The sequence below is a fragment of the Ruditapes philippinarum genome, unplaced genomic scaffold (assembly GCF_026571515.1).
Source record: "Ruditapes philippinarum isolate M1 unplaced genomic scaffold, ASM2657151v2 ctg18_1_1_1_1, whole genome shotgun sequence".
NCBI lineage: Eukaryota > Metazoa > Mollusca > Bivalvia > Venerida > Veneridae > Ruditapes > Ruditapes philippinarum.
In genome coordinates, this window is record NW_026861115.1 from 199 (window position 1) to 26,938 (window position 26,740).

The 26,740-nt window shown below is 32.3% G+C and overlaps 1 protein-coding gene and 1 long non-coding RNA gene across 2 annotated transcripts; both read right to left on the reverse strand.

Moving 5' to 3' along the window:
* Nucleotides 1–457: 457 nt before the first annotated feature.
* LOC132714558 (glycerol-3-phosphate acyltransferase 3-like) lies at nt 458–25,910 on the reverse strand (the record flags this gene model as incomplete). Its single annotated transcript, XM_060697448.1, is given in 14 exon segments — nt 458–537; nt 1,792–1,920; nt 2,481–2,566; nt 3,421–3,476; nt 3,815–3,930; nt 4,780–4,873; nt 5,313–5,399; nt 5,697–5,771; nt 8,182–8,247; nt 8,673–8,727; nt 10,965–11,007; nt 12,319–12,473; nt 12,998–13,142; nt 25,711–25,910. Coding segments are annotated over 14 exon segments (1,331 nt in total), but the record flags the coding sequence as incomplete, so codon positions are not given.
* Nucleotides 19,339–24,500, reverse strand: LOC132714562 (uncharacterized). Its single transcript, XR_009623575.1, has 2 exons — nt 24,058–24,500; nt 19,339–19,783 (listed from the first exon to the last, which is right to left on the reverse strand). It is a non-coding gene; the product is annotated as an uncharacterized LOC132714562 (long non-coding RNA).
* Nucleotides 25,911–26,740: the final 830 nt, after the last annotated feature.

Genomic DNA, 26,740 nt, shown 5'->3' on the forward strand with positions numbered 1-26,740 from the left:
AACAATGTGTCAATCGATTTCTTATGCAAAGGAATAGCAGTCTGGTCATCCAAAGGTTTAAGCCTCAGTCTATGCGGTATTACTGCTTAATATGTATAATGCTGGGCAGAGCTTAGCTGTTATCTTGCTTGACAGGACTTTCACTAAGTTTCAAAATTTGTAAGTCAGCGACTGAAAATGCCAGACTTTGGAAGTCACATTATATTGGTAAAGCACAAATCAAAATCTTGAGTAAATGACTCCCAAACTTCCACAAATGAAGCCCTGACTAGACCCAATATGGTTGATATTTTTCTTTGTAATTTATTTCTGCCAACATGTAGATAGTGTAAACAAATTATAAAATGCAGACTTGAATTTATGTAATAGTACTGTATATATGGATATAATCTCACAGCAACATAGCAGATTCTTATACAAATAATTACAATGTTAATGAAACAAAGTGAAAACTCACCATTCCAGGTCAACGAGACCCCCTTGTATTGCTATTTCAGCTTTCACTCGACTGGCAAAACTCACTGAATCTTCACCATCCTACATGGTGACAACAAGTTTACAGTAGTATTTTATATAAGTATGGAAATACATCTGGAGTTTATCGCTAGTAAAACCTTAATTTGCTACACAATATCTGCACAAGGTTTGGGCTTAAAATTAGTCATCATAGACAATCTGCCATATTTTACCAGTTTCCACCAAAATCAACAACAAAAGAATCGGGTCCAACAAAACAAAAACTGTTCTTAGCTTCCAGCTTTTTAGAATGTTTTAAGCAGAAATAGACTTAATTGTTCAAATTTATTCAGGCTAACAATGAATGCCAAACCTTAAGGTCACATGCTTTTATCCTGTAAGTATGAAGTTACAAGACAGTAAGTCTTCGACAGTTTCAGACCAATAAAATGAATTCTTGATAAACATATTTTTTTTTCAATGATGTAAAAACTAAAAATTTAAAGCATTCAAAATCACTTTGATGCTCTTGTAAAACATTCAAGCCAAGTCTTAAATTTCAATGAGGGTCTGTTTGTTTTGTTTGATTGGGCACCTAAGTAGAACCACAGACGTTCCGTTAGCTAACTGGACAGCTTCCTCACATGAAAAAATCCAAAGTCCCTGTCAGGATTCCAACCCACAGCGGTAAGGGGCAAGTGGTTTGAAGTCAACTACCTTAACCACTCGGCCATGGATGCCCCCAATGAGGGTTTAACACTAAACTGCAATAGAATCATCATGATGGGCAATTAAGCAAAATTTTCAAAACAAGGGCTAATAACTTGAAAACAAGGTTGGGGATATTTATTTCTTTAAACTTAAAATGTTTCTGTTATTATGCAAAGTTAAAATAAATTCTATAAGACCGTTTTCATTCTGCATGTAGTATGTCTATTTGCAACCCTAGCATACACCTTTACAGGAATAGGAATGTGCTTCTTTACATGAGTAAGACCTAGTCTTCACTAACAAGAAAATCACTCTTACACTGACTTGTGTCTACTACTCTTGCTTTGAAATTAGGAACAGTCATAAAATATAAACTAGTCTGACTACACAGGAGTTCAGGCTGGCATGACTATATTGATGGATAGATCTTCACTCAAATAGTTAGCATGTAATGATCTGATCAGTTTAGTTTTGCTTTGTAATAGGAACAGCCCGAACAAAGTTTGATGGATTTTAATATCAAAAATCAAAATTGTGCAAGAAATAAACAGGTCAGACTGTATAGATGTGGCAAAATACTAATTAAGCTTCCATTAATGTAGTGACTGTGTTAATATGCATTACCAATCTTTTCATAGGAGGCAGGTACCAGACATCAACTACTAAAGCCCAGCTGGTCATGATGCGAAATATGTGAAATATCATACTATCTTTACTACTGTTCCAAAATGCATCTCCAAATCTACTATCATACTGTAATAAAAACAATAGTATTAACATTTCATAGCATTATTATTATTATTGTTCAAATTATCTGACAGAGAAGGCTTAGACAACCAGGAAGCTACAGCTGTAGAGTTGTTGAACAAAGAGATTTTTATCCCTCTTCCAAACCAACACTGTAAACGTCATTAGGTAACTTTCCAGCATTACTGGTGAAGGAAGACCTCATGTGCCCCTGAAGGCATTTTCTTTCACGCACAAGCTAGCTTCCATGTAAAACCAAGACCTTTACTAAAACTTTTCGACATTAAGATAGCCTCCTAATATTGAAGAGTTTAATATAATCTATACAACAGATACTTTCATACCCAGCATGTTTAAATCTGGATAGAAATTAATTAAGATCAAGGGGGTTAACTGTTACTGTTCTACTAATCATTGTGGAACTTGCTTGACTTTCCATTTGTTTTTTATTTCTGCAAAATTTACCTAGTGATCTTCAATTTTTCTTTTACTTTTTGATAAACTAAGAATTTTCTTAAAGTGGTATTAAATGAGATTGTGTATAGTGTTAGACAATATAAACTTACTTTAACAGCTACTGGATAAACCACAGGAGACACTTCAAATCCTCCCTTTTTAAACATCATAACTGATGTGTTATTTATACATGTCCCTAAAATTGTGAGCAAATATCATAACGCAATGTTTTGACTTACACAAGGACAATTGTTAGGTCCAAAATATATTTAAAATTCACAGTTACAGAAAAAATATCAGAAGATTTTAAGTAAAATTACAATTCTAACAAGCCAAGGGTTGTCCAGCAAAGCTTAAGCTAAGCAGCCAGAAATACGAAATCTGAGCAAACTGTTAAGATATGACACCTGGCTCTATAGACTATACTGGCAGCAATAGGAAAGAGGTTATCAGCAGTTGAATTTTTGCAATTTATAAGATACAGTACTGTACTTAACTTTTGTACTGCATCAAATTAGATCAGTGAAGATCAATGTTCAACCCTATACCTGAAATCCCTTAAACTTTAAATGTAATATTCTAAATTCAAAGCTGGGTAAATACATCAATACATTACATTTAGCAGGTTAAGTGTTTATTTACATTTATTAAGGGGACGAATCACCAATTTAGATCAGCTTTTTATTAAATATCTTTCATAATAATGGATTCTCTTAGACTATACAGCATAAATCTTAAATAGCAAGCCCTCAACTTGGCTGTTACTGATTGTTTAGTGAGGTTCCTCTGATTTTCTACAATCTTTTCTAAACTAATTCAGTCAATAAAATGTTTTGTACAGTACAACATGCATGTGTGAATTCAAGTGAATTAGTAAATAAAACATGATGTAAATTCAGAGAGATGTCACACCTAAGTCTTTTAGAATTGAGGAAACTGCTTTCTTTTTATGGGCTTCTGCACTTTACTTGAAGAAAATTTAATAAAACACCAAAAATTTGCTTCTAGTTTCTTTTATGCTGCAAAAAATGAATTAAAAACATGACTTACCCTCGGGAAAAATTAAAATTGGTAGCTTGTGTTGATCCTCAACATGCTCTTGCATTCTGAATTGTTATAAATTTAACAATGAACATTTTTGCTCAGGTTTATACGAAAATGAAAATATTTCAAAGGTTTAAGATAGTTCACAATAACAGGTTCACATTTGACTCCAGCTTAAAAATGGAACTGCTAAAACCTTATAAGCCCAGCACATAGATCAAAATTTACAGAAAAATTATTTGAAAGATAAATCAATAAAATTAAATCATCTAATTAAATCATCATTATTCTGAGATAAATTTTTTTTTTGAGGATTAATTGTTTTGATTGTTATTGAAATTTTTAGCAGATTTATCCCAGTTCACTAATGAATGCCAACAAATAACAATACATGTAATACCTTTTAGAGACGACTAAACGGTCTTTAATTTCTGATCTCTCGAACCAGATATGTGATGTTGCTCGAGATAAAGCTCTCTGCATGATGCCTAGAAACCCTGAATGTGACTGGCCAACCTATAATACACAGTATTACAAATATACATCTCTGCATGATGCCTAGAAACCCTGAATGTCACTGGCCAACCTATAATACACAGTATTACAAATATACATCTCTGCATGATGCCTAGAAACCGTGAATGTGACTGGCCAACCTATTATACACAGTATTACAAATATACACTCATTTTCCTATAGAGCAAGCTTACTGACTGCTAGAGTAGTCTATGCTTCCCAAAGGACCATCTCACTTACAATCCAATGTTTATTCATTTATTATCAACACTTCTGGTACTTATAATTATTGCTAAGTCCTTAAGACAAAAGATCTTTAAAGTAAGTTATTGTGGAAGAAACAGTTGACACCTAGAAGACTGATAATAAAATCAAAGGAATGAAGATGATAAATATTGAAATAGGTTTTTTTTTGTCTTAAATTTCCATATACAGTATCTGCTACTTTAAAATCATAAATAACTAAATCCTTTAAGACTATACATATCACTAAAGGCGTTGGATTCTCTTGAATATACACATTTGTCAACCTTATTTTTTTAGCACTGATAAACTAAACCAAGTGACCCATAACTCTACCCAAAGTTAGAGGAGCACCAAACATAGCAGTCAATTAAAGCTGTATTAATAAGTGTGAAAATCTTTTTATAAATTGGTGACCTTAATCTTGACCAGAAACAACACACAAAGTGAGAGAACCATCCAAGATATCTATCTACCAAAGGAAGAAGTGGTAACTATATGCTTCCAGATTTTTGGGGGTGCATAAAAAAGTGTTTGAATTTATGTGTCAGACAAAGCAATCAGGATCTGTCCCAATTAGAAAAAATCCACAAGCATTCTACTTACCATCGCATAGCAGTTATCACTACTGAGTATGACAACATCAAGAGGTGATGTGTGATTAGCTACACATATACCACTTCGTGGACGGTGCTCTAAACTGAAATCATGATAACAATTACTGTAGTATATGCCCATTTCTATACACCTACATTAGAGTATAAATCATTTTTATACACAGAAATAGTTCATAAAACATGAAAACCTTGAATTTTATTCCAGACAAATTTGGGCAACCTGAGTAGCACCATAGACCTTCCATAAGTTAACTGTATAGCTTTGTCACATGAAACAAACCGACATTTACAGTTGTGATGGGGAAGTAATCTGGAATCTTCAACCTTACCCATTCAGCAACAGACTCTTGTCTAGCTAAAACTCTACACTTATAACCATGGCAAGAGTATAAATTCTTTCATCCACATTGGATTTTCTTAAATTACTACTGCACTACTAAATTTCTAAATATTATTATCAAAATAATAAAAAATACCTTCTCAGTAATAGTTTCATGCATAACATTGCTCAGACATACTTACTAATTAAACGTTACAACAGCAGACATGGCACGACATAGTATTCTATGAGCCATTAAACTTGAAATTCTGTTTAAAAATCGTTTTTGCCTGAAAAGAAAAATTACATTATTTACAAAAAGATGCTCTCCAAATACTCCAAAATATCACACGATGGTGGCAAAATATATATAGTATTTTATAAAGTATTTAATGCTAACTAATTTAGTACTGACACAAAAGTCCTTGGTAGAACTTCGTTATTAAAGCATGAACATTTCCTGTAGCTTTTCATGGTAATGAAATAAAAGTTGTACGACAACAACTTGTTCTTGAAATATTCAATTTATTTTTAACAATTTTTTTCTTTTCTACTTAGTTTATTCACATAAGTAAAGTTACACTTACTTTCCATCTGGAATATAACCAATTAAAAATGTAGAAGATATTAACCACAATAATCCCGCAGTACACAAGGTAAACCTGTAAACAATAATAATAATAATAATAAAGACTTTATTTAAAGAGGCAACATAGTAGGGCATGCCCAGTCTTCCCTATGAGCCTCTATCAAATATACAATGTACATAATATAAACATTTACAAACAAAAGGTATGATAAACAACAACAAAATTACAAATACAATGTAGTTAATGAAAATCTAGGGAAAAAACATTATTTAAGAATATAAACATTGCAATTCAGATATACATAATACAACTTGATGTGTTTTATTACCACCAGAGAACCACCATTTCAGATAATTATTTTTGAACAACTGTAAATTTGTGGAATTTCTGATATCTAAGGGAAGAGAATTCCAAAGTTTTGACCCTCAATATGATAAAGATTTTCTGCAGAACTCAAGTCTAGGTTTTGGGATTTGAAGTTGTTTTTGTTGATATGATCTTAATTGTGTATTTTCTGTGTAAGTAAAAAGATTTTGCATATAATCATGGAGAAGTTTGTTAAGGGACTTGTACACTAAAATAGATTTTTTATAATTTACTCTTTCAGAAAATTTCATCCAGTTTAATTCAGAAAATAAATCATCAGTGGGTGCATCAAAATCTTTGTCCAATATTATTTGTGCTGCCCGTTTTTGAAATTTATACAGGTCATTTAAGAGTTCCTTACTGCAATTTCCCCAAATAGTGCAACAATAGTCTAAATGTGGAAGAACGTATGCATTAAAGAAAATTTTCCTTACATGAACATTTAGAAATTGTTTTATTCTCAAGGAAGGTACAGTAATGAATTGCATTCATTCAATGTCATTTTGACTTGTGTTTTCCAGTTCAGTGTATGATCAACATAGACACCTAAAAGTTTTTCTGTTTCTGAAAATTTTAAGCTTTCATCTTGAAGAGTGATCTGGAAATCACTAGAATTACTGATAGTATTGTAGATATTATTTGAAGGTGAAATAAACTAGTTTTAAATTAGTTTTCTTAGCATTTGGAATCATTGAATTTCTGTTGCACCACTGTTGTATGGAATAAAGGTCAGACTGAAGTTTTGTACAAATTGAATTGATACTGTGTCCAAATGAGGTAATTGTAGTGTCATCAGCAAACATGTCTGATGTAGAATGTGATAAATGCAAAGGTAAGTCATTGATATAAATAATGAAAACAAATATTATACATGTATATCAAATCAGGATAATATTATATTCTTTTCTCTAAAATTAATAGAAACCAAACTTTTAATGTGGTCAAATATAAACACATGATTTCCTCTAAATATACATCTAAATCAGAATTATTAGCTATAATACATGGGAATGCAATTTTTTTTTCCAAAATGAGACTGACCTTATTTTGTAAACAAAGCATATTTCTGTCAATCAGGAAACATATATAAAAATTATCCTTATTAAGCAATTGTTGAAATTTCTAAATTTTCTATATTTTTTCTTTAGTTACAAACTTGTAACACAACATTTGCACTCCAACTGAGTCTTCAATAATAAATCAGCTTCCTTTTTACAGTTGTAAATAACAAGGAAATATGTTCCTGACAAACTTTAAAATGAAAATTTTTACACAAAATTTTACAAACTTGACCTGTTATGAGAGACGGTTACTTATATCAACAAGTAAATTTTAACTGCTGTTTATCTTAATTTTATTAACTTTAACTTTGCATGGGAGCTATCCTTTCTAATTGCCGTCCCACTAATTGTCCATAGCAACTTAGTAACACTCTTGAGACAGGAATTATGGAACACACGAAAATATAGGTACAGTTATAACTTAAAGCATCAATAATTCAAGACCCGTGTAAATTACAGAAAGTTATAAATGAAGTATATGCTTGTCCATATGTTATTTTCCAGTAAGGAGGGTAAATAAACTAAACACACACAAATGCACCATTTATAGAATTCAATGAATATTAAGCATCATTATGAAAGAAATTAAAAATGTCTGAGAAAAGTTTTCTGAGACAGAGTGTACCCTGATATTCATAATATTACATACATTTAAGGGACTCCACTCAGGTTTGTCGAAAAAGTAGGGACTGGAAATATTTTTTAAGGATTAAGTACCATTTGATGAGGATGGACCAATAATTCATATGCAAAATTTCAGATCATTTGCTCACCGTTTTTTCTTTTCAAGGATTATCATTTCAATTGTGCAAAATAACCCAAAACTTAAAACACATTTAAATGCTTTTAACTAAAATCAAACTAAGAATCATACAAAACGATGATTTTTAACACAATTAAATCAAGCAATGCAATTCATCAGAATTAGACTTTCATGTCTTAAGTACCCCAGTTGCTTTATTTAAGTGTTAGAGTATCATATTTTTTATATTTTAAGGCTTTTGGATCTCAGTGGAGCTCCTTTAACATAATAAATATACAATGTATGAGCATACCTAAATGGTAAGAGAATTCCATAACGTACTAAACAGCCTATCCACCACAATATTGTAAGCCTCATACTGAAATAAAAAACTCAAAAACAATTTTTTCCCCCAAATGACTGAAATAACATATCTTACACTGAATCAAATGTTCTTAAAGCCGCTTTTAAGAGATAAAATAGTTGAAGTTCATTGGTTTTGGCATTTTTGGTTTTTTTTGTTTGTTTTTGCAGGTAGGTTCTTCGAGGGAAACAAACAATATTGTATTTTCGGTCCTAATAAACAGCAAAAAGTATTTTGCATGACACCTGTTTTCATTTTAGTTGTTGAGTTGAATATTGGTCACAATTAAGTACCCAGCACATTGTTCCACTTATTTTATGACTAGACTGACAAGAAATATTTCAACATGTTTGCAAAGTGTAAATTATCAAAAGATATATTTCAACATATAAATAACTTGTACTGTAGTATCAGATGAGATTATATCAATTTTATCATACCTTATAAATTGGTAACCTTTATCTGTTCTAGTGAGGAAATTCCAGCTTTTCAGGTCTGAAATAGAATCAGAGAATGATAATATGTTATATGCCGGCACCATTTATAGTAAAATTCAATATCTTCATAAAGGTAATATGGACATTTTTTCAGCTATATTGGCGTGTACATTATTTCAGACACAAGAGGGCACAATTACATGTAGTCTGAAATGCTACCCCAAGTAGTCAGGCAATGTATATATAATGTAACTACTCAAGAAATATGTACATGTAAAATAGCCACTTAAACCTTTCCTTCATCAGCATATTGTGAAAAATGGCCGTTTTCATTTAAAAGCCTCCTGTAATAAGTTCAAACTGCTATGAAACTATAAACAAGAGGGCCATGATGGCCCTGAAGTCGCTCACCTGTATATAGGCCCCCGAAGCGGGGCCAGTTTAAACCCCAGGGCTTTTATTTGAACAAACTTGGTAGACACCCATTAGAAGATGTTTCATGCTAAACATCTAAGGTCTAGCTGGTCAAGTTTTTTCTTTTCACATATAGTTAAAAACAATGACACACCTGGGGCAGGGGCAGTTTTGACCCAAGGGCTTTTATTTAATTATTTATTTAATCTTTGTAGACACTTACTAGATAATGTTTCATGCTTTATATCTAAACTCTAGCTATTCGGGCTCTTTAAAGAAGATTTTTAAGTTTTTGCTATACACATATAAGGAAAATCAATGTCCCCCGGGGCGGGGTCAATTTTGACCCCAGGGCTTTTATTTGAACAAACTTGGTAGACACCCATTAGAAGATGTTTCATGCTAAATATCTTAGCTCTAGCTCTTTGGGTTCTTTAAAAGAAATTTTTTTTAAGTTTTTACTTTATGCATATAGGGAAAATCAATGACCCCCTGGGGCGGGGCCAATTTTGACCCCAGAGCTTTTATTTGAACAAACTTGGTAGACACTCACTAGAAGATGCTTCGTGCTTAATATCTTAGCTCTAGCTCTTTGGGTTCTTTAAAAGAAGATTTTTAAAGTTTTTACTATATGCATATAGGGAAAATCAATGACTAGAAGATGTTTCATACCAAATATCTAAGCTCTAGCTCTTGGGGTTTTTTAGAAGAAGATATTTAAAGTTTTTTCTTTTGGTTGCCATGGCAACCAGAGTTCTGCATGAAATTAAATTCTTTGAACAATTTTCAAAGGTGACCACCAAAGGAACATTCCTGTGAAGTTTGGATGAAATTGGCTTAGTGGTTTATGAGGAGATGTCATTTAAAGTAAAAGTTTACGGACGCCGGACGGACGCCGGACGAAAAGCGATCACAAAAGCTCACCCTGACAGGTGAGCTAAAAATGCTTCAATACTGATGAAACTTGGCACAAATGTTGACTGGAACATACCCTGTGTAACAGCATGCTCAGTCTTAAATTTCCTGTTACATTGGCAACGGGGGACTTCTCAAAATTGCCAAAAATCACTATTTTTGCATGTTTTTTTTCCATCAAAACTGAATTCAGTGCTGCAACTTCTCAATGGATTGAGATAGAGTAAAAGGCTTTTCAGCGTTGGTTACATGTTACCTTACGATCGACCTGAGGCCATTTTTAGCCTGTCACATGTCGCCCCCCTTCAAACCCCCCAAACAGAAGGGGGCAAATCCCCCCTTCTGGCAACTCCCTGATGTACCTTTTTGATGGGTGGGCACCGCCGAAAAAGTGGTCACTTTTTTCATCAACATTTCTCAAACAAAAAACAGTGTCAGGGGCATTAATAGGGCATTTTTTCACTGTTTAAGGGCTCAAAAAAAAATGTAATGTAACTTTTCAAGAATATGGAGAAAAAAACAACGTACATAAGACTATTCTCAGTGCTGAACAGTAAGAAAAAGGTGAATTTCTCTGTAAAAAGGTAATACAGTGTTATGTGACCTGCGTCCATCATGCTAGATAATCACAGTGAACAAGTGTTTTTTAATTACCTTTCAGTAGTTTTTGGAGATACCAACTTGCACACAATTACTAAAAGTGAGACGTTAATTAATGTGAGCATTAGAGCTCCCCCTATTCTTCAAATACTAGTCCAGCTTAAAATGATCAGGATATATGTCTTTCATCCTTTGAAAGAACAAATTTTTCATCAGAAAAACTTATAATCAATGTATTTAATACATGTATATCATATGGTAGGACTTTAACTTTATCATTTTCAAGACTTTTCTCTTGATGGAACATATTTTTATGCATTAAGATATCTGCTTTATTGTATAAGATAATTATATATATGTTTATACCTTCAGCTGTAAATCTGTGTGTGACATCATCTTGAATTATAGCCTGAAATAAGGAAGAAGTATGCCTTTAATATATATTAGAAGTGGTGCATAGAAAACAAGTTTTGTGGACACAGATTTGATTTGATGTCAACTATAACATTTTTTATTTGATTCACAACTAAAAACACAGAAAAAATGCAAGTTTTAGTTCCTCTCTGACAAGTCTAGAAAGAGGAAAAGTCAAGTATGTTGAGATTATGGTTATACAACTAAAGAAATGCAAAATAACTATGTAAAGGGCAACTCACTTTTAGAACAAGTAAGCAGAATTGTCAACTTAACCTTTTACCCCATGAGCATATTGTGAAAAATGGCCGTTTTCATTGAAAAGCTTCCTGTTACAAGTTCAAACTGCTATGAAACTATGAAAAATGTTTCAATACTGATGAAACTTGGCACAAATGTTAAGACCATAGCCTCTTAACAGCATGCTCAATTGTAAATTTCCTGTTACCATGGCAACGGGGGATGTCTCAAAATTGTGAAAAATCACTATTTTGCATTGTTTTTTTTCCCATCAAAACTGATTTCGAAGTGCTGCAACTTCTCAATGAATTGAGATAGAGTAAAAAGGTTTTTCAGCGTCGGTTACTAGTTACCCTTAGATCGACCTGAGGCCATTTTTAGCCTGTCACACTTCCAAAATTTTCTTGGCGATGAGGAGGACTCCGCGCCCTTCCAAACCCCCCAAACAGAAGGGGGCACATCCCCCTTTTAACAACATTCTCAAATGAAAAACAGTGTTTGAGGCCTAAATAGGACATTTTTTTCACTGTTTGAGGCCTCAAAAAAGGGGGGAGGGGGCAAAAAGCACGTCTATATCAGGTAAAAGGTTATAAATACAAAATAGTACTGTAATCAGAAATGAATCAAATAAAAAATAATTGAATCAGGGTGCCTGAAACATGACCCTGCAACAGCTACTGGTTATTTCTTTTACATTCATTCATGGTAAATATTAATTTACAAAATGTAGTTTACTTAAAGAAATTACCCAGTCTCTTTCAAACATAAAATCCTCCTTGCAGAATTACTCTGTACAAAATGGTAATCAGAAATGAATCAAATAAAAAATAATTGAATCAGGGTGCCTGAAACATGACCCTGCAACATGTTATTGGCTACACAGCTACAAGTTATTTCTTTTACATTCATTCATGGTAAATATTAATTTACAAAATGTAGTTTACTTAAAGAAATTACCCAGTCTATTTCAAACATAATAAAATCCTCCTTGCTGAATTACTCTGTACAGGAAGGAAAAAACTTTTAATAAGAGAATGTAACATATTTATAAGAGAAGATATCATACCTCAACTCCACATTTCACAAAGTACATGATATCAGATACATGGAAGTCCTTTTTAAATGTCAGGTCATAATCGGGACGCTTTGATGGGATTTTGATTCCCTCTAATGCTGATATTGAGATGTCACGGTATATCACTTGATCATTACCTGTAAAAACTGACAAAAAAGTTCCTGCTTAATTATTGGCTCAAAACTAACATAATTCAATTATGTGTTTACATGTACATGCACACTGTCCCTTTAGCTCAATAGGCAAAGCGCTGGGCTGTAAATCGGGCGACCTGGATTCGATTCCTAAATGGAGCAGGTCACTTTCCTCATGTCTGATCATGAAATTCTTTCTATGGTCATTTACACTGTACCTCTGCTCTGACATGTACAGAAGTAACAGTTTTTTGCGAAAAAGAAGGAAACTAGTGGTAGTAACCCCATATGGAAATGACCTCGGCAATATCTAATGTTTACAATATCGGTCTTCCAGTAATATCTAAATGAATAATTCAATGAAAGTTTGCGTTTTAATTCAACAGCGTTGAATGGCGGTAACAGGGAAATCATGTAAAGCACAGCCTGTATATGAAGTAATGGGTTAAAGTAACATCAATCATTATTACTATGTACTGAATGGTTATGTGGCAAATTGTTATTTTGGTGAATTGTTACATTACCAATTTACATACCATGGTTCTCTGACTCTTGTGAAGTATCAGAGAGGCTATCTGCTTCTGGCAATCCCTCATCACCAGAGCCTTCTTCTTCCTTGTGTAAATGTTTTTGTTTGTCTCTTTCTGATGCAGCATAGCTATTTATCCTACGCCTCCCAAACTTAAAAATTAAAACAATACGCATGTAAAGCTAGAATTATTTGCCAGTATCCAGACATATTTCTCCGGACAATTTTCTACTAAAAATGTTAAATGTCATGTGTGTTTTATTCAGAAAAATTTCCAGGAATAAGAGCATAAAGTACTAAAGTACAGAAGCATTTACTTTCATTTGTATGTTATCAATGCCTATATGTTTCTATCACATTTTTTAACAATTTTGCACTGAGCATTGGTAGCAAGCCAGGCATTATAGACCAATACTAACACAGCCCCATTGCAAAAATAAACCCCAATGGCAATTTGGTCCTTTTTCACATGACACCCCAACCATTTATATCCTCAAGGTACTTTATACCGGGAGGTACTTTGTAACGGGAATGTCCAGATATTACAAACAATACTTACATAAAAATTTCTTTTGTATGCAAGTGTTTTTCACATTAATTTCATACAAAATGTAGCATTTTTTTACAAAAATTCAAAGTTTTAATTGCCCTATTCACATAAATGTGTATTACATATAAAAACCAGGGGCCGTATTCATAAAGGATCTTAAGTTTTAAGGGAAACATTTCCTTATGTTCAAGAAAACTCCCTAAGGTAAAATTTTCCCTTAACTTAGAGGTCAAAAATCCCTTAAGTGAATTCCTTAGGCAAGAAATTCCTTAACTTAAATTTTATCCTAAGGCGAAAATTTCGTTTAATAGCAGTTTTTCTATTTGTTATTACCGACTGGAGAGCACTGACTCTGCTAAAAATAGTAACAAAAACAAGATGGCTGACCTAGAGCAGGAAATGCGCAACGTTTCAGACCTTTCATGGATATTTGTTGTATTTCATGGAATTATTCGGACAATCATCATATAGGACGAAGGCAGAGGAAAACGATTGTGGGTTTAACACTAGTGACATGGTTTGAGACTGACGTTTTTAAACAATATCAGTTTCATTCGCATGTCGTTCTTGTTTACCTAACTCGCTTCGAAAATTTTCCGAAATTACAAAGTGAAAGTAGGGTAAGTGTTTACTATTTTACTGATAAATTAGGCCGATATGATTAAACATACGTAATAAAGCATGTTTTATACAAGAACCATTGTTTCACTCCTAATTGATTTCTTGACGATACATTTGACTATTTTCTGAATTTCGAGTCAATAACTCAAATTATTCGTCCCCTGGTTACTTCGTGCACATTTTTGCCTTTTTTGGTAAATTGTTGGAAGTTGATATTTTTTCTGAAAAAAAAAAAAACCCATCTTTGTAACAAATTAAAAAGCCGTGTTGCAAGGGGGTTATTGGACAATTGCCAAATTTTATTAATTTTAAACACTATCAAGTCCAAGGTATATACATCATACATGTACATGTAGCCCTCCATGTTTAATATTATCTTGTTTCTTAAATTTTGTTTACAATAATTTACTTATTTTTATTTGCATAGTTCATAGTTACAAGATCAAAAAGTTAAATATACATACCGTATATAGAAAAATAAGTAAATAGTGTTTTAACAAATACAATATCATTAATTAATGTTTTTATCATTCATGCAATTATAATACTAATAGATACTGATATGGACTTCAGTATGTTAGCTTATTTTATTTAAACATTTAAGACATAGGTTACTATCATTTATTGCATGGTTTAGTGCCCTAGAGAATAAAAACTCAAACAAAAAAGAAATTCCTTAAAATCATAGACTCATAACCTCTGATCCCCATTTTATTTAGTTCCTCCCATAGTTTTCTCGTTTAGGGCACACGCATTTTTTTACTTGGGGATCATATGCCGCTTTTCATGGAATGGCACTTACGTGTCACATTGAAGGTTCCATGATGACGGCCATATGAACACATCTGCGGATGTTTCAAAATTCAAAGTTGTACCAGTTCATGTTAAATGTTGAATTCTGCTTAAGCCAAGGGGGCGTGGACAGTGGTTTGCACTTGACAGTACCGTCCATGAACAGGCACAATCAAACCAAGCATGCAACATTTTTCAATTGTGCCATGTTGGGCTTTCTTTAGGGATTCTTATTTTCTCTATTTTGTTGCTGTTATGTCTGCTTTTTAATTTATTATATATGACATAAACAAGCTCATATCAGCTATGTCTGATAAAATTGATATCAAAAATACAATAGTATGTTATTCTCTATTGCAAATTTAAGTAATTGATGTTCTTTCATTTGGTATTTGATTAAATGAAGATCTGTGACACCAGGGAATAAAATAAATGATAAAGAACAATTGTTTTCAGTATGACTGGTCTTAGTTAAATTAACTGAAGGAAAAAGGACATGAACATTTTAAAAAATAATTGACAAGAACAATGACAATGTTTGAACTCATAATGTAAGGCCTTTCAATTATTTTGAATTTATCAAAGAGTAACTTCATTGTAAGAGTATATTTACAAGAAAATAATATATATTAAAATAAAGGTTCATTAAAGTTGTTTTGACATGTTAACATATTCACTATGTTGTTATGTAATTTTGGTAAAAAAGTGGTTGTTTTCATGTGTTTTTATTCAAGAAAGGCTTTTTTAATTATATTTTTTCCTCTACATAATCAACTAATCAGTAATGAAATTTACAATGGAAAAAATAAAAGGATTTCATCAACAGTTTGTAAATGATTGTGAAAAAAATTCTTGTCGAATATTTTTATTCAAACTATGGCAAATCATTATTACTATGTGGTGTATCCTTACATTACATGCATTATTAACCAGCATGAATCTGAAGGATCAAAACAATTTTATTTATTTGTTTGCAAGCAACATAACTGTAGTAATGTACTATGATAAATTAAACAGTATAATTACAACAAACAGTTTTGTCTCATTGATAGAACACAATCTTTATAAAATATCTTAAATACATATAATATGTATTTAAGTATATAAATATGCCATTGGCACTATGACATGGCTTATGGACACATAAAATTTGTAGTTTTCATGTGTAAATTGAACTGAATATTACATTGCAGATTTTTTCTCAAAGCTTCATTTGTAGTTTTGGGCTAAAGTAGATACTACTTTACAGTAATCTATAATTTTTTTAGCTTTCATTTTATATTGAGAGCACCTGAATTACTGTGCATACCAGCCTTTACACATGATACTGTCTAAACCTGTCATTTTAGTAGTCAGTAAGGGAACTGAGCAAAAATAACCACTAAAAAGAATAATTGTGGCTTGCATATGGTTATTATAATCAGATTCCTGTGCTATAACTTTCTTATTTGATTCAATAACAAATATCTTTGAAGCCATGAAAACAAATCTGTCAATGTATCACCAGTGATTTTTTTTTCCAATTTTAAAAACAACCTGTGGCTTTCTGAAGGGGAAAATATAGTGTGATTTACCAGAAAACAGGGAAATCTAGTGACATCAAATTCACATTTGATAAAATTTTCACTTTTCAATTCAATTTAACATGCATGGTACATAGCAGAGGCTATTTATAGGGAGAGGTTATTGATATAAGTCAGCCAGGCTATCTATAGGGACAGCTGTCAGATATAAGTGAGATGCTGTGTTAAGTCATGGTTTTTTGGTAAAAAAGTGCACAGGGCATTTAAGGGGAAAATATTATTAACACTTTTAGGGAAAATATACTTATTTTGGGGCTAGGGGAAACAGCCTTTTTGGCTGTAAAATGTAGGGGGGAAAAATCATTGTATTAGCAATCCTTATGTTTAATTTATGTCAAAAGTAATGACTTCAGCTGTGTTCACACAATATATTTTTAATAATTTTTTAATAGCTGTCATTCAAGTATGCCAGATTCCTTTCACTAAGAACAAATTGACAAAAAGTAGTAAATTAAGTACGCAAGTAAGCCAAGTACATAGACTCTTATAAGGATCTTACACCGGATACCTATAGTATACTGACTGGAAAATTCTTGCATAGCAGACTGGAATTTTTGTTCATTTTACCCATGCCGGACTACTTCTCAAAAAACTACTGGTGCAATTTCTTTCTAAATTTACAGGAATGATCAGTACCAAGTCTTGTGTGCATATCATCAAGCTTTTATGGTTCAATAAATTTTGTTGGATTTATGGCCCTTAAATTATATATTTTTTTTAAAGTTTGTCCGGACAGTATTTGAGAAGTGTTTCTAATTTCTTTTCTGGTTTGTAAAGTTTCTAAGCTTATAATTCTCCAGACGATGACGCCTTATATGTCTCCCAACTTCTCCCTAAAGTCTCCTCACTTCTCCCCTAAATCAGCTGGAGGGAGAAGTCACTTCTCCCTAAAAATTTGACCTAGCTCAAGCCCTGGGACTACTCCTATTATACCACTAATGCAATTTCCAAGAAACTTTCAGGATTGATTGATAGGTCAAGTACTTACACAAGCACAAATTACTCGAGTTTCCCGCTTGAATGATTTTTGGCCATGTTATGGCCCTTGAATGAAAAGGATGTTAATAAAGTTTGTCAGGACTACTCCTCTTATACAATTACTGCAATTTCAATGAAACTTTACAGGATTGATTGGTAGGTCAAGTACTTGTGCATAAATTGATAATACACAAACTTTTCACTTGAATGATTTTCAGCTGAGTTATTGCCCTTGAATAAAAAAGTGTTTTGCCCAGTTAATGATTTTTGGGTCTCTTGGTAGCTGCAACATGTGACTGGCAATCATGAGGCGACACATGTTATCACTGTCAGATGGCCCTTGTTATTAGCTTAGGAATATTCCACATAAAACAAGAGCTGTCCGTAAGACAGCGCGCTCGACTTTTTTATTGCTTGCCAATAAAAAAAGTTTTTGCAGTAAAAGGCAATACAAGAATCTCTGTATTTTTAAAGTGAACAATGGCCATGAGCATTAAGATATTTAGTGAAGAATTATTTTATTATGACATAATTTATGGTAAAGTGAACAAGTGGATAGGAATGAATTTTTTTAGATTTTTTAAGTTTTTTAGTGCTTGCCTATAATACAAAACATTGACAGTTAAGGGCCATAATTCAAATAAAATCTTTGACAGAATTACCTTCTCCTGGACATGTTTGGGAATCATGATTGTAAACAAGTATTCCAACTTTCAAATTAATATCTCAAACAGTTCAGTCAAAAAGTGGACTGGTACTAAAAACTTAACCAAGATTCTAAGTCGATAAAAGGCCTTAATTTTTAAAACAAATCCTTGACAGAGTTACCTTCTCTTGCGTACAGATGGGGGTAATGATGTGAAATAGCATTAAAAGTTTCAAAGCAATATCTCAAAGGGTTAAGGCAATAAGTGGATTTTACCCATATTCAATGTATTTTCTAAGTCAAAAAGGGGCATAATTCTGTCAAAAACCTTGACAGAGTTATGTCCTCTTGTCTGTTGATGAAGGTCGTGATGGTAAACAAGTATGGTCAGTTTCAAAGCAATACCTCCAATGGTTTTGAAATAAAGTGAGGTGGTACAAAAAACTTAACCAAGCTCAATACACTTTCTAAGTCAAAAAAGGGCCTTAATTCTGTCAAAAACCTTGACAGAGTTATGTACTCTTGTCTGTAGATGGAGGTTATGATGGTGAACAAGTATGGTAAGTTTCAAAGCCATACTTGTAATACTTCTGAAATAAAGTGGGGTGGTACGAAAAACTTAACCAAGGTGTGACGCCAACGCCGACGCCCGGGGCGAGTAGGATAGCTCGAGCTAAAAAACGACCCCTTGAGTCACAAATGACCTTGAGCTTTAAGGTCAAATAACTGAATTTTGCTCTCTTTTTTCTGTAACTGACTACAATTTTGTATTAATGAATTGTCTCATAATTAGACTGAATAACCTTTTCATGGAAGATTAAACTTTGCAAAAGAAATTATTAAAATTACAATGCATCGTGTCAAGTTTCTAACTCTGAATTTGTCTTTTTTAACTTAGAAAATATCACAAAAATGTACCAAAGTGGCTAAAGCTTAATCATTCATGAATGAATTGTCCTTGTGGATACATTGTAGACCTTCAAGATGATGAAACTTACATTGATCTTAAGTCATAAATGACCTTGACTTTCAAGGTCAAATAATTGATTTTTTTGTGATGTAACAGACCGTCCCCATCTCAGGAACCAGTAGCAATATTTAATTGAACTTGAAATATCCTTGGCAATATCACAAAGAAACCTTTTATCTTTAATGGTGGATAACAATATAAATCAGTGTGAGAGTTTATAACTTTATTTTACAAAAAATATTGAATTCAGGATGAAAGTTTATTTCATGAAGAATGAGTTCATGTACAATAAGTCATAAAAACATCATAAAGAGTCTTCCAAGATTATCACTGATGTAATAAGTAATCACACTTCCAAAGATTATTACTTAGTTATTGTTGTCACCTACATTGTAGTTTTTACACTTTTCAAGATCTTCAATAGATCACTTTTGTCAGTAATTGCAATCACACTTTTTCAATATTGCAAGGATATCAATACCATATGTTAGTATATTGTAATTTTTTTTTCAAATTGTCAACAAAAGTCATTGATTTCACATTTATAATGAGTATGACATTTCATTTACTTAGTCACTGGCCAATAAAAATTCTGTTTTGTTGTTTATTCCTTCTGTAGGGTTTCCAAACCAATCTTCAATATCTTGAGTATGCTGGAGAAAAAAAACAAAATGTATTTTAATACTTAATTAATATTAATTTAAACAAAGAAGCTTAAAAACAGAAACTGAAACAAGACTGAAGTTGTGACATAAAATGCAAATGACTTGTTTTGTGCTGAATCTAAATAAAAACAAAAGTAGTTTTATTTAAAATTATCATTTGCAAGTACATACCACCTGACAATGATCAACCAAAGGCAAATATTTCAGAATAAGAAACAGAACACAATTATCACTTATAAATGTTAGAATATATATAGGTATTAGTGTAAATATCTAGGTGGCTCAAAATCAACCAAGTCTCTTTCCTATCCTAATCAGTTCCCCTCTAGCTAAATATTTCTGTCTGAACTTAGGGCTGTCATTGATGGAAAATTTTGTATTGATATATCAAGAGACAAATATCGACTTTGAAAGTAGATAAATGAAAACATTAAAATATGCATTATGAATTGGAATCATGGTGTTATTGCATGCTTGTATTAGACACTACAATACTACAAACTAACAGAAAGTTTTTTCTGTTATTTTTGTCACTGACATTTGAAAAATAGTTTAAAGTTCATTATAAGACAAAGTTAGCCAAGAAAACTTGAAAAAAAGTGACTTCTCTTATTAGGCAAAATAGGAGAGGTATATACCGGTAAAATAAATTTTAGCTTTTATTGATATTTGAAGTGTGTATCGATATTGTATTTGGATGATATAGCGATATTAAATGACAGGCCGTAGTTCTGTACTGGTAGCCCATGAAAGATTTTTATATTAAAAAGGGGCTACTTTTATACATGTAACATTTACACCATGAATAGCTGTGATAAATTCTACATTTAATCATTCACTTAAATTTAAATAGAACAGAAGAATTTGGATACACTTACACTGTACATTTTCTGTCTTGATTAAAAATATTTAAAGATTTTTGACAAGTATTTTACTCATACAATTTACAGATGCTTCACCCCCGACAACTTCACCCTAGACCCTTTTTTGCAGACACTTCAGCCCTCGGACAGTTCACCCCTCATTTTAAGAAATTTGATTGAGACACTTCAGTCCCCATTTTTTTTCTTTTGTGTTTAACAATTATTTTCTGTAGAAAATGTTAAATGTATTCAATAGTGATTGAGTATCTTTATTTGTTTTAACCAAGACGTTAAGATATATATGTCATAACATATTTTTATTATTATTCTAATCATGTAATTGACCAAAGACATAGAGGATATTCAAGTTTTTTCTATAGATACATGATTTATTTTTCATCGAGTGGTATGAAAATAAAAAAATTTATTTTCATACCACTCGATGAAAATAAATCATGTATCTATAGAAAAAACTTGAATATCCTCTATGTCTTTGGTCAATTACATAAATATTTCATCAGTGGGGTAGCCACGAGTGAAATATGGTAATTTTCATGCCACAAGATGAAATAAATCATGTATTTATAGAAAAAACTTGAAATTTTCTGTTTATTAATATTATATTTACATTTTACTCTTTTTTTTGCGATAAAAATGAAGGACTTTCCCTTAAAATTTGTGTACTGGCAGCACAATTTTAAGAAAAGTAAGTCCGGCAAGACACCAGTGAAATACGGAACGAAATATGTTTCACTGCAGTGAAAAAAAAAAATTTTTACAGTGAAAATACGGAAAATGAAAAAAACGCATTTATTTCATCAATATTTCTCAATATTTTCATTTATAAGACGTATATAATAAAATGGATATATTGTTTGCTTTTGCCCAACAAAAAAGGCTCATATTCACAGTTAATGGACAATTTTTAGCTCACCTGTCACAAGTTGTGACATGGTGTGCTTTTGTGATCGCTTTTCGTCGTCCGTCATCCGTCCGTAAAACTTTTTTAAATGACATCTCCTCATAGACCACTAAGCCAATTTTTCATTCCAAACTTCACAGAAATGTTCCTTTGGTAGTCAACTTTAAAAATTATTCAAAGAATTAAATTCCAAGCAGAACTCTGGTAACCATGGCAACAAAAAGAAAAAACTTAAAATATCTTCTTTTAGAAAACCGTAAGAGCTAGAGCTTAAATATTTGGCATGAAACATCATCTAGTCAGTGTCTACCAAGTTTGTTCAAATAAATGCCCTGGGGTCAAAATTGGCCCCGCCCGGGGGGGGGGGGGGGTGTCATTGATTTTCCTTATTTGTATATAGTAAAAACTTAAAAAATCTACTTTTAAAAAACCCAAATAGCTAGAGCTTGGCTATTAAGCATGAAACATCTTCTAGTGGGTGTCTACAAAGTTTGTTCAAATAAAAGCCCTGGGGTCAAAATTGGGCCCACCCCAGGGGTCGTTCTTTTTCCCTTTATGTTTATAGCAAAAACTTAAAAAATCTTCTTTTAAAAAACCTTTAGAGCTAGAGCTAAGATATTTAGCATCAACATCTTCTAATAGGTGTCTACCATTTTTGTTCAAACAAGGGCCCTTGGGTTAAAATTGGCTCCACCCCAGGGATCATTGATTTTCCTTAAATGTATATATACCATAAAGCAATGTTAACCTTTTCCCTCATATAACTTTTTTCATTAATATAAGCGTGTTTCGACGGCTTTTCGCCCCCCCCCTCCATTTTTAAGGCCTCAAACATTGAAAAAATGCTCTATTTAGGCCCCAAACACTGGTTTTCGTTTGAGAAATGTTGTTAAAAAAAGTGACCACTTTTTCGGCGCGGTCCCCCATCCAAATGTTACATCAGGGGGTTGCCAGAAGGGGGATATGTCCCCTTCTGTTTGGGGGGTTTGAAGGAGGGCAGAGTCCCCCTCATCGCCAAGAAAATTTTGGACATGTGACCAGCTTAAAATGGCCTCGGGTCGATCTTAGGGTAACTAGTAACCGACGCTGAAAAGCCTTTTACTCTATCTCTATTCATTGAGAAGTTGCAGCACTTTGAAATCAGTTTTGATGGAAAAAAACAATGCAAAATAGTGATTTTTGGCAATTTGAGACGTCCCCCCCTTGCCATGGTAACAGGAAATTTACGATTGAGCATGCTGTTACAGAGGCTATGGTGTAGTCAACATTTGTGCCAAGTTTCATCAGTATTGAAGCATTTTTCATAGTTTCATAGGCAGTTTGAACTTGTTACAGGAGGCTTTTCAATGAAAACGGCCATTTTTCGCAATATGCTCATGGGTTAAAAGGTTAAGATGGTTTTATCAGACAAACAGAACTTCCCAACCTTTTCCGTGTCGTCTGCAAAAATATTTTCCGAAGTATTGATTTACCTAAAATGGGGTTAAGTTATTGCGCATGGATATTCAAACTAGAATTCCCCAGGTGTTGCTTATTTTTGAAAGTCGCAAGTTTTCTTACAAATGTAACTTTAAATAAAAGGAAAAACTTCAAAACAAATAAATCATTGTACTGTTTAGCATAGAAATCAAATGTCTCTCTGATTGATGAAGTAATGTGGATGCCTTTACTGGTAAAAATAGACTACTGGACGAAAATGATAAACGACCAGAAAACTGCTAGGGGACGGAAACTGCTAGGAAACCAGTATATTTTTATCTTTCATACAATATCATTTATTTTACATACAATATTATTTAGTCCTTTAATTAAAAAGTTATTAATCAATAATATTAAAAATAATTTAAATAAATAAAAAAAATTGGATGAGGGGTGAAGTGTCTTGACGGGTGAAGTGTCTGCCGTCTGGGGGTGAAGTGTCTTCCTACCCTTCAGACAATAAAGCTCTATATAAAACAGTTGTTTAAGAAATAATATATCCCAAACAGTGATTCTATCGCTCAATAACATCACTGTTTGGAGTTCGGATGCGAGGAATTATATCACGAGGGCTTAGCCCGAGTGATATAATGATGCGCATCCGAACGACAAACAGTGATGTTATCAAGCGATAAAATCACTGATTTGGATATATTATTTCAATTCTAACACAACATCAACAAATAAATGTTGCCGTACTTGATAGTTAAGCAAATTTGCGCCTGATTTTTTTCCGTACTTATTTTCAGCGCGTCGGATTTTTAGTGGTTACGTCACGTGTATAATGATTACGTCACATGCATAATAACAAACACTTTCTGTTCTTCTATGTTTCAATAGGAAAAATGCGGGTCTTGTTAGAATTGGAAATTTAACCCTAGTCTCTAGTTGCATGACACATTTCTACTTTTAAATTAAAATTTTTATAATATTATGCTTAAAGTTCCTTTTATCTGAGTGTAAGCTAAAGAAATACATATCAACGTACATCTACTTACCAAAAGTTTTTAGCAAATTAAGTCCTGAATCCAGGTCGGCAGGTGAATGATTTGTACATCTTTTTCTCGAGTGTATATTTGTAAAATGGAGGTTTTTTTTTAACATTTTTGAAACCTCATCAAGAGTGTATTGAATATAAATCTTCAATTTTCTTCCATATTCTCTTATTATAAATTGATTGCATTGCATTATAATGTTGACTTTTGTAGATGTCAAACCGTATCCGAAATATCAGTCCGAACACTATTATACTTATAGCTCTCCGATTTATCCACGTTCCCAACATCATGCAAGGATTGGGCTATCCAGGAAACATACTGTTTCTTTTTTAAGACAATAAAAAGTCAGTTCTGCATTCGTAAAATACTTTCTTCATACAATAAAGCATTCATTTAAAATGTTAAAATATTCAGAAAATTGCCTCCACTGGAACGGAAATTTCCGGTTAGCTGCATTGTTTGGCTAATATACGAACGAATTATTTTCATCGGATATTATTATGATTAAATCTCCGTCGATTCCAAAATGGATAGTAGCTGGATTTGTTATTTGAGAAAGGGAATGAACAAATCGTCTGCTAATCGGCCATTTTTTTTCTTCATTTTTATCCCTTAACTTTTTCCCTTAAAAGTTAATGGAGCATATGGGCTACCTTAATATTTAAGGGAAAAATCGGCCAAAATTGAGGAATTTTTGTCCTAAGGAGTTTTATGAATAGCAACTAAGGAAATTCTTAAAAAGTTAGGGAAATTCTTAAAAAGTAAGGGAAATCTTACGTTTTTTAAGGGAAATCTTAGAATCTAAAGGAATTTTTTCCCTTAGGAGCTTTATGAATACGGCCCCAGTAGTATTGCTAACGATCTGGACCCAACATGATATTTTGAATGTGTGTGCAAATGCTAATCAAATTGTTACCCTTTTACTGTGTGATAACTGATAAATTTTGAATAAATATTGAATAGAACTTTATTATCATTAATAGTAATGCACCATTTACATATGTTTTCCCGGTAGATAGTACAACCAGGATAATAAAAGTTAAAAAATATCTTGTTTTTTCTCTCTGTTTAGTTATAAGTTATATTATGTTAATTGAACTGATCATTAAGTTTTTTTAATACTTAAAATGAAATCAACATTCAAATTTCTATATCACGTTGGACAAAACAAGTAAGCACTTAAAAACGTGGTAAGGAGACAAAAGCTTTGAGTATTCTGTTTAGCTTTCTTTTGTTCAAAGATTGTCTTTCTAATTTTAATCGACTTACTGAATAAAAACTTTTTTCAATTATACTTTTCATTTGTTGATTTGCAATTATAATTATGGTATAATAAAATATGTTTCCTTTGTTTGGAAATAATTCAAAATGGGGCCGATTTGGTAAAGAGCCGATATGCCAAGCCGAAATGTCAGTTAATTAGGGACGAAAAGTATTCGGGACGAAAAGTATTCAGGCCGAAATGACTCGAAATTCATTGGTCTAACTACTCTTCTTCAAGCCTTTTTAACATTTTGTCTCCGTTACTTAAGTAAACTTTACAAACAAGCATTACCCCATGATGTTTTGACTAAGCTCGAAACTATTTAATTAATAGAAAATTCACAAATATCAGCAGCGTCGTCTGCAATTTTGTTCACGTCATATTTTTACCTCAAAAACTTTCAACAGAATCTGGATATATTTTCTTCTGATTCCAAGCGACTGCCCTGCAGCAGCTAAAACAATGGTTAAAACTATTATTCCAAATAAAAAATAAAATAGGGCTAAAACAGCAATAATAATTAAATTTTCCATTGAAATTTGTTGTTTGCGTGAACTAAGGTCAAGGACCAAATTTGATTGAGAGAAAGAATATTAACTACCCGAAAGATTTAAGAAACAAACCAAAGACAGTGGCAATATTTTGTAATTTTTAAAAAAAATCATTCTTTTTAACTCAATTTTCTCATCCTGCACAAATTGTTAATGATATTCCTTTTGGTGTTTATAATGCCATTTTGTTAATGTCAGATGCCCTTACTGGCCATGACTTATCAATGTGTTTAAGAAAAGAAGAAAAGTAAAATTTAAAAAACTACTTGAACTTTTAGAAATTTTAATGTAGCGGAAGTTTTATTTTGGTTTTGACAAAACTGAATCCACTGAACAGTTTTTTGAATGAAAGCTTTTTGTATTACCACGAGTGCCAACTATATGATTTCATAACTGGAAGATACTTGAAGAATTATGAATATGCAAAGTAATTATGTTTAATGTTTATTTTATCTTATGATATCATATTAGCATTTTAGGCATGTCATACCTGGAGAAAATGACAATAACTAAAATGTTTCTTTTTATCTTGATGGTGCCAATATAACTGTGTGTGATGAGAAAGGTTAGTTATTTGGAGTGCCTTTTGATTTTATGTTAAATTCTAAATACACACATAAATACAAATGTTGGAGGGGAACAGCTATGTTAATAAAATTTATTTAAAGAATTGTTAAAAATATTGATGATCAACAAATTGGTATTTTAACATGCAATACTCTTTCGTCATATCAAATCTAAATAACTGTCCATTAACGAGAGAAATCAACACAAAGAGAATTGGAAAAAAAGACAACAATACATTTCATACTAAGAGATTAATACACGGCAGAGGAAGACCGGAAGGTGAGAATCGGCCTGCAAAATT